This window comes from Dasypus novemcinctus, chromosome 11 (assembly GCF_030445035.2).
Source record: "Dasypus novemcinctus isolate mDasNov1 chromosome 11, mDasNov1.1.hap2, whole genome shotgun sequence".
NCBI lineage: Eukaryota > Metazoa > Chordata > Mammalia > Cingulata > Dasypodidae > Dasypus > Dasypus novemcinctus.
The window spans coordinates 15,185,475-15,199,504 of record NC_080683.1 but is presented as its reverse complement, the minus strand read 5'-3'; the positions used below and the strand labels follow the sequence as shown (position 1 = coordinate 15,199,504).

Genomic DNA, 14,030 nt, shown 5'->3' with positions numbered 1-14,030 from the left:
ATTATTTATAGATTGAATGATGTATGTATATCATAATTATGATAACTTACTTCTGTCCTTGAGGACAAGAGTCTTATGCCAAGCATTTGGCATTGTGCAAGGCACATGGTGGGCTGTCAATCAAGGCTTGAATTGAGCTGAATTCAAGCTTTTTTCCTTGAGTTTATGATTCAGTCAGTCATTTAATTAACAATTTTTGATCACCACTGGTGCTGGACTAGGTACACTGAGATACTAGCACACACACACCTCACTCCCTAATTCTGAGCAAATTTGATCCTTATTGTGCCTGGGAGGACAACCAAAGTTGCTTCTGATCCCATGGATATGTTTTCATCTTGTACTTGGGTGATGAAGTGCAGAGATCAGGACATTGGGAGTGGAACTGGGGCCAAGGACATCTGAGAAAGAATGTGAATCTGATGAGTTAGGAAGAAATCCTTAGTGGAAGAACTGCAGGAGACTTCCCAGGGAACTAACCCAGGCCACAGAGAGAAGGATGAGTTCTTCCTTCATTCAGTGTGGTCTGTTTCTTTTAGACAGTCTTCTCCAGTCTACACCCACCCTTCAAACTCAACTTTTTATTTTGACAAGTTTCAAACCTTCACCTAAATTTAACAATTCTTAACAATCATGCCAGTTTGTTTTCACTCTCACCATGTCACTTCACCCCTGAAGACTTCAGTACTTCAGTATCCCCTAAGAACAATGTCATTCTCCCACATAACCACAACACAATTATCACAATCAAGGAATTTAATGTTGGGAGTGGGTGTAGCTCAGTGTCTGAGTGCCTGCTTCCCATGTTAAGGTCCTGGGTTCAGTCTCGGGTACTACTTAAAAAAAAAAAAAAAGAAATTTGAAGTTACTATAATACCATCATCTAATACACAGATCATATTCAAATTTCTCCAAGAGCAAATGTCCTTTATTATTACTTTTTCTCCAGCCTGGCTCCAATCCAGGATCACCCATTGCATTTATTTGTCATCGCTCCTTTCCTCTGGGATAATTTCTCTGTCATTTTTTTTTTCATTTTCTCTTTTTTTGTCTTTTATGATATGGACATCTGAAAAGAGTTCAGGCCATCTTGCACAATGTCCCTTTAGTTTGTCCAATTATTTCCTTAAGATTAGAAGAAGGGTAAATATTTTTGGTAGGAATACTATGGAAGAGATGTGTCCTTCTCAGAGCATCAAATGTCCTGGTAATAGTAACTAAGTTTCTAATTATCTGATTAAGGTGGTGTTCACCAGATCAGGTTAGTTTTTGGTAACTTAGAAACTGGAGAATTATTGGCACATAGTGGATTTCTGAGGTTCAAGGCCCTTTGCATCTCTGAAATCTGAGATCTGGAGGGTATGACTATCCTGCGTGAACTCGGAACCTTGGACACTGACGAGTTTGTTACTCACCATTTGTGCAGTCACCCTGGCCCATCTCAACTGGGCTAAAGCGTTCTGAGAGCATCATTGGGGTTGTTTTGTTTCTGTATTTTGAGACCATGATCCTCAGGTGTAACACACCTGACCTGCCTTCATTTTCTACCATCCCCTTTGGCAACACCCTGAATAGGGTCAGCTGGCAAGAAATGGGAAGGGAGCAGTGGGGCTCTGACCTGGAGTCGGTCACTCATCACCGGCAGCTAGGAATGGGGATTGTCGTTCTGCTCTGTGTCTATGCAGGTGTCTCTGTACATGCGGATTTCTATGTGTGCAGGAAAGTAGGTCTCTCTCAGTAGCAAGAGATTCTAATGCAAAGCAAAAGTTCACACAAGACGGGAGTGTGGGCATGCTCACTGAGTCGCCCGCATTTTCTTTCAAAGCACATTGCAGGTCGGGGATTCTGCAGTAGGCTAGTGTATTTGCGCAGACCGGATCTGGGGGCTCAGGAGTTAACCCTTCTCTGGGCCGGCCTTCATTTCCTCCGATGGTGGCTGCCGCCACACCACCCGGAAGTATTTGCCTCCCTGCTGTCCATGAGGCTTTGCGGCCAGACATGGCGGAGGTCCGCAGGTCTTCTCTGTGCGGCCCGGCTTCCGCACCCACGGAGTCGGGTCCAGCCTCGGTGACCCTGGCGCAACTCCTGCATCTGGTCCAGCAGGGCCGTGAGCTTCCGGGCCTGGAGAAGCGCCATATCGCAGCGACCCACGGCGAGCCCACGGCGTCCCAGCTCCCGCGGAGACCCAAGCCCTGGGAGGCGGCGGACTCGACCGAGCCCCCGGCGCCGCCGCCCTAGGCCTGGGCCCACAAGTTGGCAGACTCAGGTAGAGGAACGGCGGGGAGGACCCCGGCTCGACGGAGGCAGCTGCTGCACCTTCTCGGTAGCACACGGTGGATTCCTGAAGTTCGCGGCCCCTTGCAGCTTTGAGATCTGGAGGACGTGACTGCCCTGCATGAATTTGGGACCCTAAATACTGGCTACTCTGTTATTCATCTTTGTGCATTCGCCCTGGCCTGTTTTAATTGGACTAAAGCCTTCTGAGAGCATCATCGGGGTTATTTTCTTTCTGTATTTATGAACCATGCTCCTTAATAAAAAAAAGAAAAAAAAAACATTTAAAAAAAAATCCAGTTTTAGTGCTTAGCGCACAGGTAATTGAAACAAGTCTCACACTTACCGACCCGCGATGTATCAATGTTTTTTTCATTAAAAAAAAAAAAAGCCAGTTACGACGCACTGACGCACTAACGGGGTTTGCCCTAGGTTGTGACCAATTCCTTGCAGGAATGTCGGAGAACAAAATAATTTGTTTCCCTCGTCAGTTTATTCTGGTGATAGTGGAAAACGTAATTTTAGATTCAAATAGTGTTTCGATTTTAGGCAGCCATCCTTCAAATGTGCAGTTAATGAAAGTTAGGCTTGATAAAACGTGACCCCAGAAAGACTTGGAAGATACATTTAGTGGAAGAAAATGTAAGAGTGGAAGTGTGTATATTCTACCATGTTTTAAATATATGGGTTTGTATATGCATAGATTATATCTGGAAAATTACCCAAGAAGTTAATAGGCATGGGAAAGAGACTGCAGACTATTTAAACCCTGTAAATATTGTTCCACATGAAGTGTTTGTTTTTTTTTTATTTTTAGCTGACGTCCATAGTTTATTAAAATTTCCTTTTTAAATTTTTTAATTAGAAAAGTTGTAGGTTTACAGAAAAATCATGCAGAAAATAGAGCTGCCATATGCCTGCACCCTCCCCCAATATTAACATTTTGCATTAGTGTGGTATTTTTGTTAAAACTAAACTGTGTTCACTGTAGCTCATAGTTTACATTAGGATTTCCTATTTGTGCTGTACCATCCTGTTTTTTAAAAAATTCTAACATATATAGCCTAAAATTTCTTTTAACCATACTCACCACATTTTAAAATTATTTTTCAATACCCAAGTATTTAAAAAACCCAAAGAACAAAAACCCTAGAACCTCGGAACCAGTTAGGTCAGGCAGGGAACTAGAGGCTTAGAGTAGAGGAAAAGTTCCCACAACCACCTTGTCAGTCTCCTTAATAGACCAAGTGGTTCACTGCACCTATTCCTGCATCCTAAAACTAGGTTTTATGTTGTTTTCCCTGTAACACCTAGAACATACTAGGTATATACACTAAATGTCATGAACAACCCAAATTAGTATACACTAACCTGCAGATTTTATAAGCTCTTCTCAAAAAATGAGTCCCACAACTTGTTTAGGGAATGATATACCATGGCACACTAAAGAGCAGTGCACAATTTTTAGTAATTTCTTATAAATTATAAGTTAAACTTATTCGTTTGGTCCTTTTAACAACCCTGTGAGGAAGATGGGCCAAATGTTTTTAGCATTTTACAGGGAGGTAGAAACACTATTCCCATATTACAAGGATGTGGGACTTAAAAAGCCCTGGGCTCCCATTCTCACAAGTACTTCTTTCCATGACTTTGTGACATTTTAAGGTAATCTGATTTCATAAGGCTTTATGGTATAAGTAACATCTATAACAAATCTATTCTTGCCAGGTTAACTCTTAAGCCAGTCAACCTAATTATTTCATAAGTGAGAATACTAAGGCAGTTATACCTCTAACTTGGGTTCCTAACCTTTTTTGTCCCACTGACCCCTTTGCCAGTCAGGTAAAAACCATGACCCCTTAAGTCCACACTACACCGTGTATTCTTTATCACACACCACACCAACCCATCCCCACAAGAATGTTTTTTAAATTTAAATTCAAACTCATTGGCCCCTTGCCAAGAACCCATGCTCAAACTCAATTTCACAGCTGTTCAAGGGCCCCATGGGCCAAAATTGCAGCTAAACTGACCTAAAAGGATCAGGGAACAGAATTACACAGGTTTTCAACTGCTTAGATGGGAAGATAAGGCAATTAAAAAAAAAAAGATTTCTCTCCCCTTCCCCCCCCACCCGGGTTGTCTGTTCTGTGTCTTTTTGCTGGGTCTTCTTTGTCCACTTCTGTTGTCAGCAGCATGGGAATGTGTCTCATTTTGTTGCGTCATCTTGTTGTGTCAGCTCTCCATGTGTGTGGCACCATTCCTGGGCCGGCTGCACTGTCTTTGGCGCTGGGTGGCTCAGCACAGGGAAGGTCCATTCAGAGGTGGACACAAGTAGGATCAGACCCTTTTTCGGTAGGTAATGTCCCAGGAGCCCTGTTGCTGGTTTACATCATTACCAGCACAGCAGAGAGCAATACTTCCAGAGCCCAGAATATGCTGGAACTAAATTGCTTGCCTGGGTCTTAAAAGGCCAAATAATGTCAATTTAATCAGTGCCAAACAAAGAAAATGGTTCACTCTTTCCTGCTCCAGGTTTCATACAGAAGGGCTAATCATCAAAAAACAAGAAAATTCCTTCCTGAAGCCCAGAGTAAACAAGTGTGCACTTCCCCATTAGAGAGTACAGGGGCCTTGGCGATTCACCACTGTGCTCTTAGTACAAAACACCCAGTTGGCTTGAAGGGAAAATACTATCTTTAATAGCAGGAAATGGAACCAGAAACCAGCAAGGGCAGGGCCTGGGTGACCAATCCTGATAGAGCAGGCCTTCCTCACATTAGGTACATAGGTACCTGAGGATAAGGGGTCTACAAACACCCTAAAATTCCAAGGAAAATTTTGAATTGATGTATGTTTTCCTGGGTAAGGAATTGTTCCGTTCTCCTAAGATTCTCAACAGGGTTTATAACCCAAAAATAGGTTAAAATCCCTGGGAAAAGGACTAAGTCAGTTGTAAGCTAGCACAAGGAAGCCAGCAGAGTTAGAGCTCTCTTAAGTGGTTCATGAAAGGCTGAAACACGGACGCAAACGGAGACAAGCGAGCATTCATTTTTGTGTTTTTCTAACTGTATTTCAAGTTCTCTCCAAAACAAGGCCCTAGGAATGAAGCCCTGGGTTCATGTATGGCCTGGGTTTGGTCCCCACTACAGGGTGTCAGGAAGCCTTGTATACGTATTTGGGTATTCACCAACATTAAACCCCAGGAACAGAAGATGTGACAGCAGAACTCCCTCCCCCAAGGCAACTATGTGTCCTTTACGGATTTCAGAAAAAAAGTTTTCCACATGGAAAACACTGGAACTTTTTCTCAGAACCAGGCTGTCGTATTAAAGGTGCCTGCCATATACACCACCATCTTTTGCCTGATCCTTCGCTTCCGCTTCCGAAGATAGAGCAGAAAATAATCTTCTTTGAAGATACTGGAAAACAACCCAGAAAACACACACATGCCTCCAATGCAATGTGCTCTCAGACTCTGAGGAAGAAATAGAACTGCATTAATAACAAATTCACAGCAATTTGGCACCTAAGAATAACAATAGTATCAATATTAAGAGCAATTTCAAAAGGGGTAAGCTGCCTTCTACAAAAGAGAGGATTTAAATTTTCAAATCCTTTCTGAAGTTAGTTTTAAATTCACTCCGTCTGCATTTACAGCTAAATGACCACCACAATACAAAACACTTTTTTCGTTGCTTGTAATCTTGGGATATACATAGCCCCATGTCCTAATCAGGAATTCACTGGTCTAAGCTCCTTTCCATCCATAAGACTTGTAAATACCCACTTTCTCTCTCTTCTCCCAGTACCAAGGTTACTTTCAAATATTGGTAATTGCAAAGAAATTTTCAAGTGGCAAGGTATGGATGGCCCCATGAAAAGCCAGCTCAAGGGTGGTTTTCAGTACAAACTCACCTGGGTCTAGTTCAGCTGTCTGATGAGCTGATTGATACTCTTGCCCCGATAACCAGGTAAACCCATCTCCTTGAAAAAGCCCACTTTATTCTTGGTAACATGACGGGCCACCGAGAGGTGGAATGGGCATAAGAACTGGGAGATACTCTCGAAATACTTCCCCGGGAAGGCAATTTCATGAATGAGATCTTCCAAGCAAATGACACCAAACTTCCCTAAGAAACAAGAGCACAGATTCCTTTATTCAACATTTACTCAACATATACCTCAGCTGGGCATTCTGGCAGCCCAAGAAGTGTGATCTGGATTCCATATTTAGGCCACCCCAAGACCCCTGCCTTCCTGCCCCAATTGACCCCTAAGCTGCTGCACTCACCCAGGTGCTCCTCAATTACTGTGTTGTCTGTCAGTGGGATTATCTTATTATTGACCTTGGCTTGTCCACGTTTCAGGATGAGTTCCCGGACAGACTTCAGATTTGGAAATCTACATAATGCAGAATTAAAGGCAGCATTAGCCAGCACCTGGCACACTACATTACACTGGCTACTCAGTCCTATAACCTAAGGAGAAAAGGTTACCTGTTCCCTCATCAGGAAGGACCCTGCAATGACATTCCAACTGGGATGCTGGGAATACATATGTGAAGAAGGGATAAAGAACCGGAGGCCCTGGCTATGTGAAGAGCAGAAATTTTAAGAGCACTTCAAGTTAACTGGTGTTTTTAATTTTGCTTCCCAATCATTTACAGATACAAAAAAGTTCACAGTCAAGAAAAAAAAAAATCCCAGGCAAAAATAAAACATGCCTTAGCTTGCAGTTTAGGACTTTGGCCTTATATGACTCTCTACTTGAGAAGATATAAGAATTGGAAATTAAATGCAAACATTTGTTGGGTTTTAATGCTTGAGGAATACTACCAAGTAGATATATTTAGGCTTGTCTGTTTGGAACTGTATTTCCCTTATGCAAGCACTGCCCCTAGCTCTGCCTCTAGGCTCCAAGAATTAATCTCTTCTCTTACTCAGTCTTAGTCCACAACTAAACAAGCCCTGATATCGCATTATTCAGACCATTATCGCTTGCCCTGGCTTCATCTCTCCTTTAATCTACCTAATGTTCAAAGGCATCTGTTGATTTCTGGTGACTCTGTGGTTAAAGTAAAATGTTCCTTCAACACGGTAATATGAGCCTTGGAGAACAGTATCCTGTTCACCCTAATGTTCTCAACACCCTCAATGACAATCTAATGTGAATTCACACTAAAACCTTACTCACCCCCAGGTCACATAAGGTTCCACTGTGCGCAGCATTTTTAGGGTTGTGGGGGTCATTTTCACAAATACACCACTGAAAATCTTCCTCAGGCGAAGTCTTTCAATGGTCCTCCGCACCAGTAAAGCTACCCCATCGATCCTGAAATGAAAAGTCAGGCTTTATCCAGTTTAGGTCAATCCAGTAGGTATTTATGAAATGTGTGCCACTACACTGGGTAACCAGATTAAGACACAGCCTGTGCCTTAAAAGAGGTCAGTTTAGTGGGAGGCAGTTTATGTAACAGATCATTTCCATGTGACGGGAACACAGAAATGGTCCCTGAGTTTGAGGTGGGTGATGTGGGTATGCAGGGCTATGCATGAACTAAGGCGGCTGAACTGCTTCTATGGGCAATAAAAACTATGGAAGATTTTAAGCAAAGGAGACAGGATCGTATTTCTAACAATCACTGAGAGTAGGGTATAGGATGGATCCATGTGTCACTGGAAGCAGGGAAACCCAGTGAGAAAACAAATGCAACAGTCTTAAGGAAGTGATCATGGGCAGTGGTAGGAGGGCAAAAAAGGACAGAGATCATAAACATTTAAAACCCGTGGGGGAGGGGAAGTGAACTTGGCTCAAGAGTTAGAGTGTCTGCTTAACACATGGGAAGTCCATGGTTTAAATGCAGGACCTCCTTGAACCTGTGTGGAGTCGGCCCACACGCTGTGCTGATGCGCGCCAGGAGTGCTGCGCCATGCAGGGGTGTCCCCTGCATAGGGGAGCGCCATGCCCAATGAGTGCGCCCCATAATGAGAGCCGCCCAAAATGAAAGAAAGTCCAGCCTGCCCAGGAGTGATGCTGCACACACGGAGAGCTGACGCAGCAAGTTGACCCAATAAAAAGAGACACAGATTCCTGGTGCTGCTGACAAGAATCGAAGCGGACACAGAAGAACATACAGCGAACTGACATAGAGAGCAGACAACTGGGATGGGGGGAAGGGGAACTAAATAAAAAATAAATCTTAAAAAAAAAAAAAAGAAATAAGTGAGGAAATATTAAAAAAAAAAACCCATGGGGGGAGTAAACGTGGCTGAAGTGGTTGAGCACCTGCTTCCCACATAGGAGACCCCAGGTTCTGTTCCCAGTGCCTCCTTAAAAACAAAAAACGAGAAAGTGGCCATGGTGGCTGCTGGGGGTGGGGAATGGGAGGAAGAGATGAGATGTGGAGGCGTTTTTGGGATTTGGAGTTGTCCTGGGTGATGCTGCAGGGACAGTTACCGGACACTGTATGTCCTCCCATGGCCCACTGGGTGGAACATGGGAGAGTGTGGGCTATGAGGTGGACCACTGACCATGAGGTGCAGCGGTGCTCAGAGATGTATTCACCAAATGCAATGAATGTCTCATGATGATGGAGACTGTTGCTATGGGGGAAGGAGTGGGGTGAGGGGGTTGGGGGGTATATGGGGACCCCATATTTTTTCAATGTAATATTAAAAAAATAAAGACCAAAAACAAGCAAACAAACAAACAAAAAAAGAAACTCAGGGGAGCCAATATAGCTCAAGGTTGAGCACCAGCTTCCCACATACGAGGTCCTGGGTTCCATTCTTGGCCCTGGTTACCTCAAAAATAAAATAAAACCCATTGGGGGAGTGCGTATAGTCAGTGGTTGCCTGCCTCACATGGATGAGGTCCAGGGTTCAACCTTCGGTACCTCCAATAAATAAACAAGCAAACAAATAAAGTATTGGTTTCTAGTTTAGATGGTTGGATAGGGGAAATAGGATAAGGCAGAGTTGTATCTGTGGGTAGGGAAAATAGCACTAAATACGGAAAAAGCTCTAACACTTTCCCCAGCGTTGGCTATGCTCAACCTACTTGGCCTTGTTTCAATTCCTTGAAACGTGTCTTGCTTACACCCCCTTGCCCTCCAGGACTTTTGCATCTCTACCTGGAAAGACTTTCCCCAACATCCTCCTAGTGAACTACTTCCACTGTCTTTCAGGCCTCAGCTTCCAGTTCCTGCTTTAGAGAGGGTGTCTAACCATTTAAGGTAGCTTCTCTCCATCCCTACCCAAAGAATCCTGCACTTCACCCAAACATTAAAAGTTCTTAAAGGCAGAAATTGTCTATTTTACCCACCCCTTAATTCTTAGCACAACTTGTCTTAGTGACCTTAGGCCTACTACCTCATCTCCTTAGAAAAAGGTCTAAAGCTAAACTGACAGTTTGTTCCAGCACCCCAGAATCAATAAGACACCACTTCCCTACCTTTGGATGCGTATTACAAAGGCCAAGGAATGTTCATCTGGCAATTCCAAGCCATGAGGTTTCACTTCTAGCCGTTTGAGGCGTATCCTGTCACGTTGCTGCCGTTGAGAATCAATTAAGAACGATTCCAGTCGCTTAAACCTCAGCTGGCTCCCTTTCCTCTGCTACAGAGAAGACAGACAATCATCACCATTTGTGCCTCCTTTCATCTTTACCTCCACAACAGTGAATAACTACTGGGTCCTGAAAAGGGGAACAAAATCCTCTATTTTTATATAAGGAAAAAGCAAGAAACTAAGTAAAAGTATAGTTGAGGTGACTCGAGAATTTCTGGGAAAAATCATAAACTTATTTTTCAACAATTATTGGAAAATGTTAGGCACATTAAACAAACAAGGTTTCTGCAGTGTACACAAGGGTTTTGGTCTCTCCAATCACTTAACGTGAACTGAGGAGCAGTTTCCCCTCTGCTTCTTCTTTAACAAACTCTACTTCAGCATTTTGCCCACAGAAGGTGTTTGGTAATATTTGCTAAGGGTGTGAATCATATACCTGGCATTATCAAACTGATGAGGGAGGGGCTGGCTAGTGGATACCAAATCTCAGTTCAACACATGCTGAGTAAAACTCACCAAATACAAATTCTAATCTCTTCCTTCTGGTTTCCCATCATACCTTTTTTTCCAAAAGTGCCTGTTTTGCCTGGGTGGCTTTGAGGGCCTGATAAGACTTCCTCTTTTTCAGGAGATTTTCTGGAACCAAAGGGATCTTTTTTCTTGGCCTGATACAGAAAATTGACATCTTTAGGAAACGACGCTTCAACGGATTTCCAAATCCACTCTTTACTCTGGTCTGCGGGTAACATTACTGTCTTCAAATTCCTGATTATTAACGAGCCTTCCCTGAAACCTGTTCCTGACTCTGATCTTCAAAACGGATCCCTTAATTCACCTGCTCTCAAAATTTTAAAAGGTCAAGAGCCCCTTGGCCACTGGGTCTCGTATACATTATGGCACTTTTGCCGCCCCAGCTTTTCACAGGAGCTAGCAGCGATCAGATCCTTGTAAAATTTCGTGGAATTGAGGAGGATGCAAACCCATCTGCAGTGTATTTACAGATCTGAAGTCAGGCCAGGGGAACCTAAATGGTATCTCCACCACTCTGCCAGGAAGAAAATCCTCGCTCCTTGAGATAACCTGAAATTGACTGCGGCCCCCTCCGCCCTCCTAATCCAGCTCTACAGTTCCACACTCCTCGTCCCTATCCTCTGGAATTTGGAGCCTTTCCTTCTCCTCTGGAATTTGGAGCCATTCCTTCTCCTTTCCTACAACCTACAAGTGCCCTTATTTCCCACCACTGAGAATTAAACACTGCGGATGGCACCGGATGCTGAACGCCCGACTCCATATACTTAAAGCCCAAACACTTACTCTTCCTCCGCCATCTTTCCCACGCTGCAGCTATTGCTTGTGCGCACGCTCCTTGGGGAGAGAGGAAACGCTCTATGTTTACCTAACCATAGAGACGTCTAGTCTAGCTCAAGAGGAGGACCTAGATAGCCTGCATCACTGAGTAGCAGTGAAGGGTGAGAAGAGGTCTTGGTAACCCTAGTTCAAAAGTTGCACAAAGCTTCTTCCGCATCCCTTCCCACTTTTTCAGAGCCTATCTCCGCTTCAAGATCCAGTCCTTTTCGTTTAAACTGTATTCTCAAACGGCTGACGGCCTGGTCGTAAACAGTGAAACGCTTCCCATAATGCATCTGTGACTTCCGCTCTAGGGTCGGCGCCGCTCCTCAGGCTCCCGCTCCACTGCTCCACGCTAGATTGGAAGACCTGCAACCTCGGGAAAGCTCCTTGGTTCGCTAGAGCTAGACTGGTGGCTTTGGCTCTCAGGTGTAGTGGAGGTGTTTATGAACCACTTAGCGTGGTGAAGAATGTATGCCCGGCCCCATCAGTAGGTCCTTGAACAAGTCATGTACCTCGGTTTTCTTACCTACAAAATGGATATAATAATGGACCTACCTAAAAGGGTTACGAGGATTACATGAGATATTCTATATAAAGCGCTTAGCACAGCGTCTGGCAGATAGCAAGCAGTCAACATTATGTTAGTTATTACTACTGGGGCAAAAAGTAGATGTGCTTCCTTGCCATCTCAGAGCCTTCTCTAGTATTGATGTGTGCTACCTTCCCTCCTAATCTTCCCAAAGTCCTGAAAAGCAATTGAGGTCCAGTCAGGTCACCTCCAGAGCAGCATTTCTCAAGCATTAATGCGCTTAAATCATGGGGAGATCTTGTTCTGATGGCGGTACGGGGAGCGGGAGTTATTCTGCGTTTTAAACATGCTTCAAAGTGATGCTGCTGGTCTAGTTTATGGGCAATGCTTTGACTAACAAGGTTGGAGAGTAGTCTCATTCCTTTCTCTAATTTCGATTAACATATTTTTACCGCGTCTTTCTCACCATATTAGGAGAGCAGAAATCATGCCTTCCTTGCTCATCACTCATCCTAAGGGTATAGTGTGGGGTTTCTGTGTCTCCACGCAATTGATATTTTGGACAGGATAAGTCTTTGTTAGACTGTCCTGTGCATTGTAGCATGTTTAGCAGAATTTCTGGTTTCTATCTACTAGATGCCAGTAGCACTCCCTTCTCTGTCCTCCAGTTTTGACAACCAAAAATACCTCCAGGCATTGCCTAATGTCTAGCATAACACTTTTATTTATCCTAAGGGACTAGAGCAATGCCATTATTTGATGGACAGCACTTAGGGGTATTATCACAGACTTTATCCTATGCTGTCTGGCATATTGTTTCCCTAACTAGATTGGATGTTCTCTGAGGGCAGGGAACTTGTTTCATATGATTCTGTATCTTCTACAGAACCTTTCCAGCAATGGGTTTATTAACTCAGTGGTTGGCTTGGTAACTCAAGGTACCATATTGGTATGTTCAATGTCACTAGTCCAACCAGAAAGATAGTACCACACACAAAGCTCACTACTTGATGCATAAATGTCAAAAGACAATTTTCAGGGTCAAGGCATGAGTGAGGCTTATTATCCTACTCATTAAGCACCTCACCATATACCTGACTTTGTAAAAAGACAAAAACAGAAGGGTCACCAAAATCTGAGGCATCCATTGAGTAGTAATCAAGGAACAAAAATAAGTCAATACTTTGTAGCTTTCCCTGTCTACTAATAAAAGGTAGATTCCTTAGAAGTAGTGGTATTGAGGGGAAGAATTTCAGGGGTATTAACAATACTCCTGGTTAAACAGAGCTTGGCAGTCAGGATTCAGAAACTTGATTGCTGGTTTTCCGATGCCAGCAGATGGTGCTAGGAGGGTATGTATTCTCAGTATCAGAGTCATCACTCCACCAGACTGATCCAGAGATGAAAAGATAGAGTATTCTTCAACTGAATGAGAAGCCATTTACTTTTAAGGAATTTATTGTCTCAAGAATTTTATTCTTGGGGAGCAGACGTAGCTCAGTGTAGCTTAATGGTTGAGTGCCTGCTTCCCATGTATGAGTCCTGGGTTCAATCCCCAGTACCTCCTGAAAAAGGAAGAAAGGAATCTTATTTTTAGCTTGTCCTCATCAGCCTCTGTTCTCTTACTTCTTGGGCACTTTAGTTGTCCACCACTAGGCAATGTTTAAATAAATTGTGGAAAACTCTGCAATTGTTAAACAGTGTGATAGGTCTTCAAGTCATGAAATCTCAGTGGTAAAAGGTTTTCATTTTTTTACTCCATTCTCATTTCCTAATAGTACTCCATTGCTCTTGTGGCCTCTCCCTCATTGTATGCAATCTTGAAAGGAGGGATTTCAAATCTAAAGCCTTGCCTTCTCTAACATAAGCTGAAGAGGTGAGTCTCTGGAAGATCTCAATTCCTCTCATCTCCCCAGTGGGAGGGGGCATGAGACCCTAAACTTTTCTCCTCTGGTTTTTTAATCCAGAGCAGAGTGATGGTGGAGGAAACATAGGTTTGGGGCAAGACTTTAAAAACTTCCACCTTCTAAGGCCTCCTGGAGTTTCCTTGTTCCTATCTTTCCCAAGCCTGGGCGGCTCTTCAACCTTCCCTTCAATCCTTATCCTCCCTAAAAATCCCCTTTATGTCAGCAACCAGAATTGGTTTACATTGCTTGCAACCACAGAATCCCAACTAATATTCCCAGATATCTGGTATTAATTCGAAAAAGCAAGATACAGAGGAGTAAGAATGTCCCAGATTTGTTTGGTTGTTGGTTTTTTGTTTTGTTTTTCCTATAGATGTATGAGTGTGTAACAAACTTGAA

At 43.4% G+C, this 14,030-nt stretch overlaps 1 protein-coding gene across 1 annotated transcript; it reads right to left on the bottom strand.

Moving 5' to 3' along the window:
- Positions 1–5,321: 5,321 nt before the first annotated feature.
- On the bottom strand, positions 5,322–11,275 carry RPL7L1 (ribosomal protein L7 like 1). The gene is made up of 7 exons (XM_004451343.5): positions 11,160–11,275; positions 10,405–10,510; positions 9,730–9,893; positions 7,471–7,608; positions 6,569–6,678; positions 6,193–6,407; positions 5,322–5,752 (listed from the first exon to the last, which is right to left on the bottom strand). Exons 1-6 carry the CDS (start codon positions 11,171–11,173, stop codon positions 6,199–6,201), a joined length of 741 nt encoding a protein of 246 aa, XP_004451400.1. The 5' UTR covers positions 11,174–11,275; the 3' UTR covers positions 5,322–5,752; positions 6,193–6,198.
- Between the last annotated feature and the right edge of the window lie 2,755 nt (positions 11,276–14,030).

Bases quoted from the DNA above. Each gene is read 5' to 3' on its own strand.
- RPL7L1 (XM_004451343.5), bottom strand. The intron at 9,894-10,404 runs GTATGATGGGAA...TCTTCTCTGTAG, and splicing joins AGGCACTTTTGGAAAAAAAG to CAGAGGAAAGGGAGCCAGCT. The intron at 7,609-9,729 runs GTAGGGAAGTGG...TTTTCATTTCAG, and splicing joins TTTGTAATACGCATCCAAAG to GATCGATGGGGTAGCTTTAC.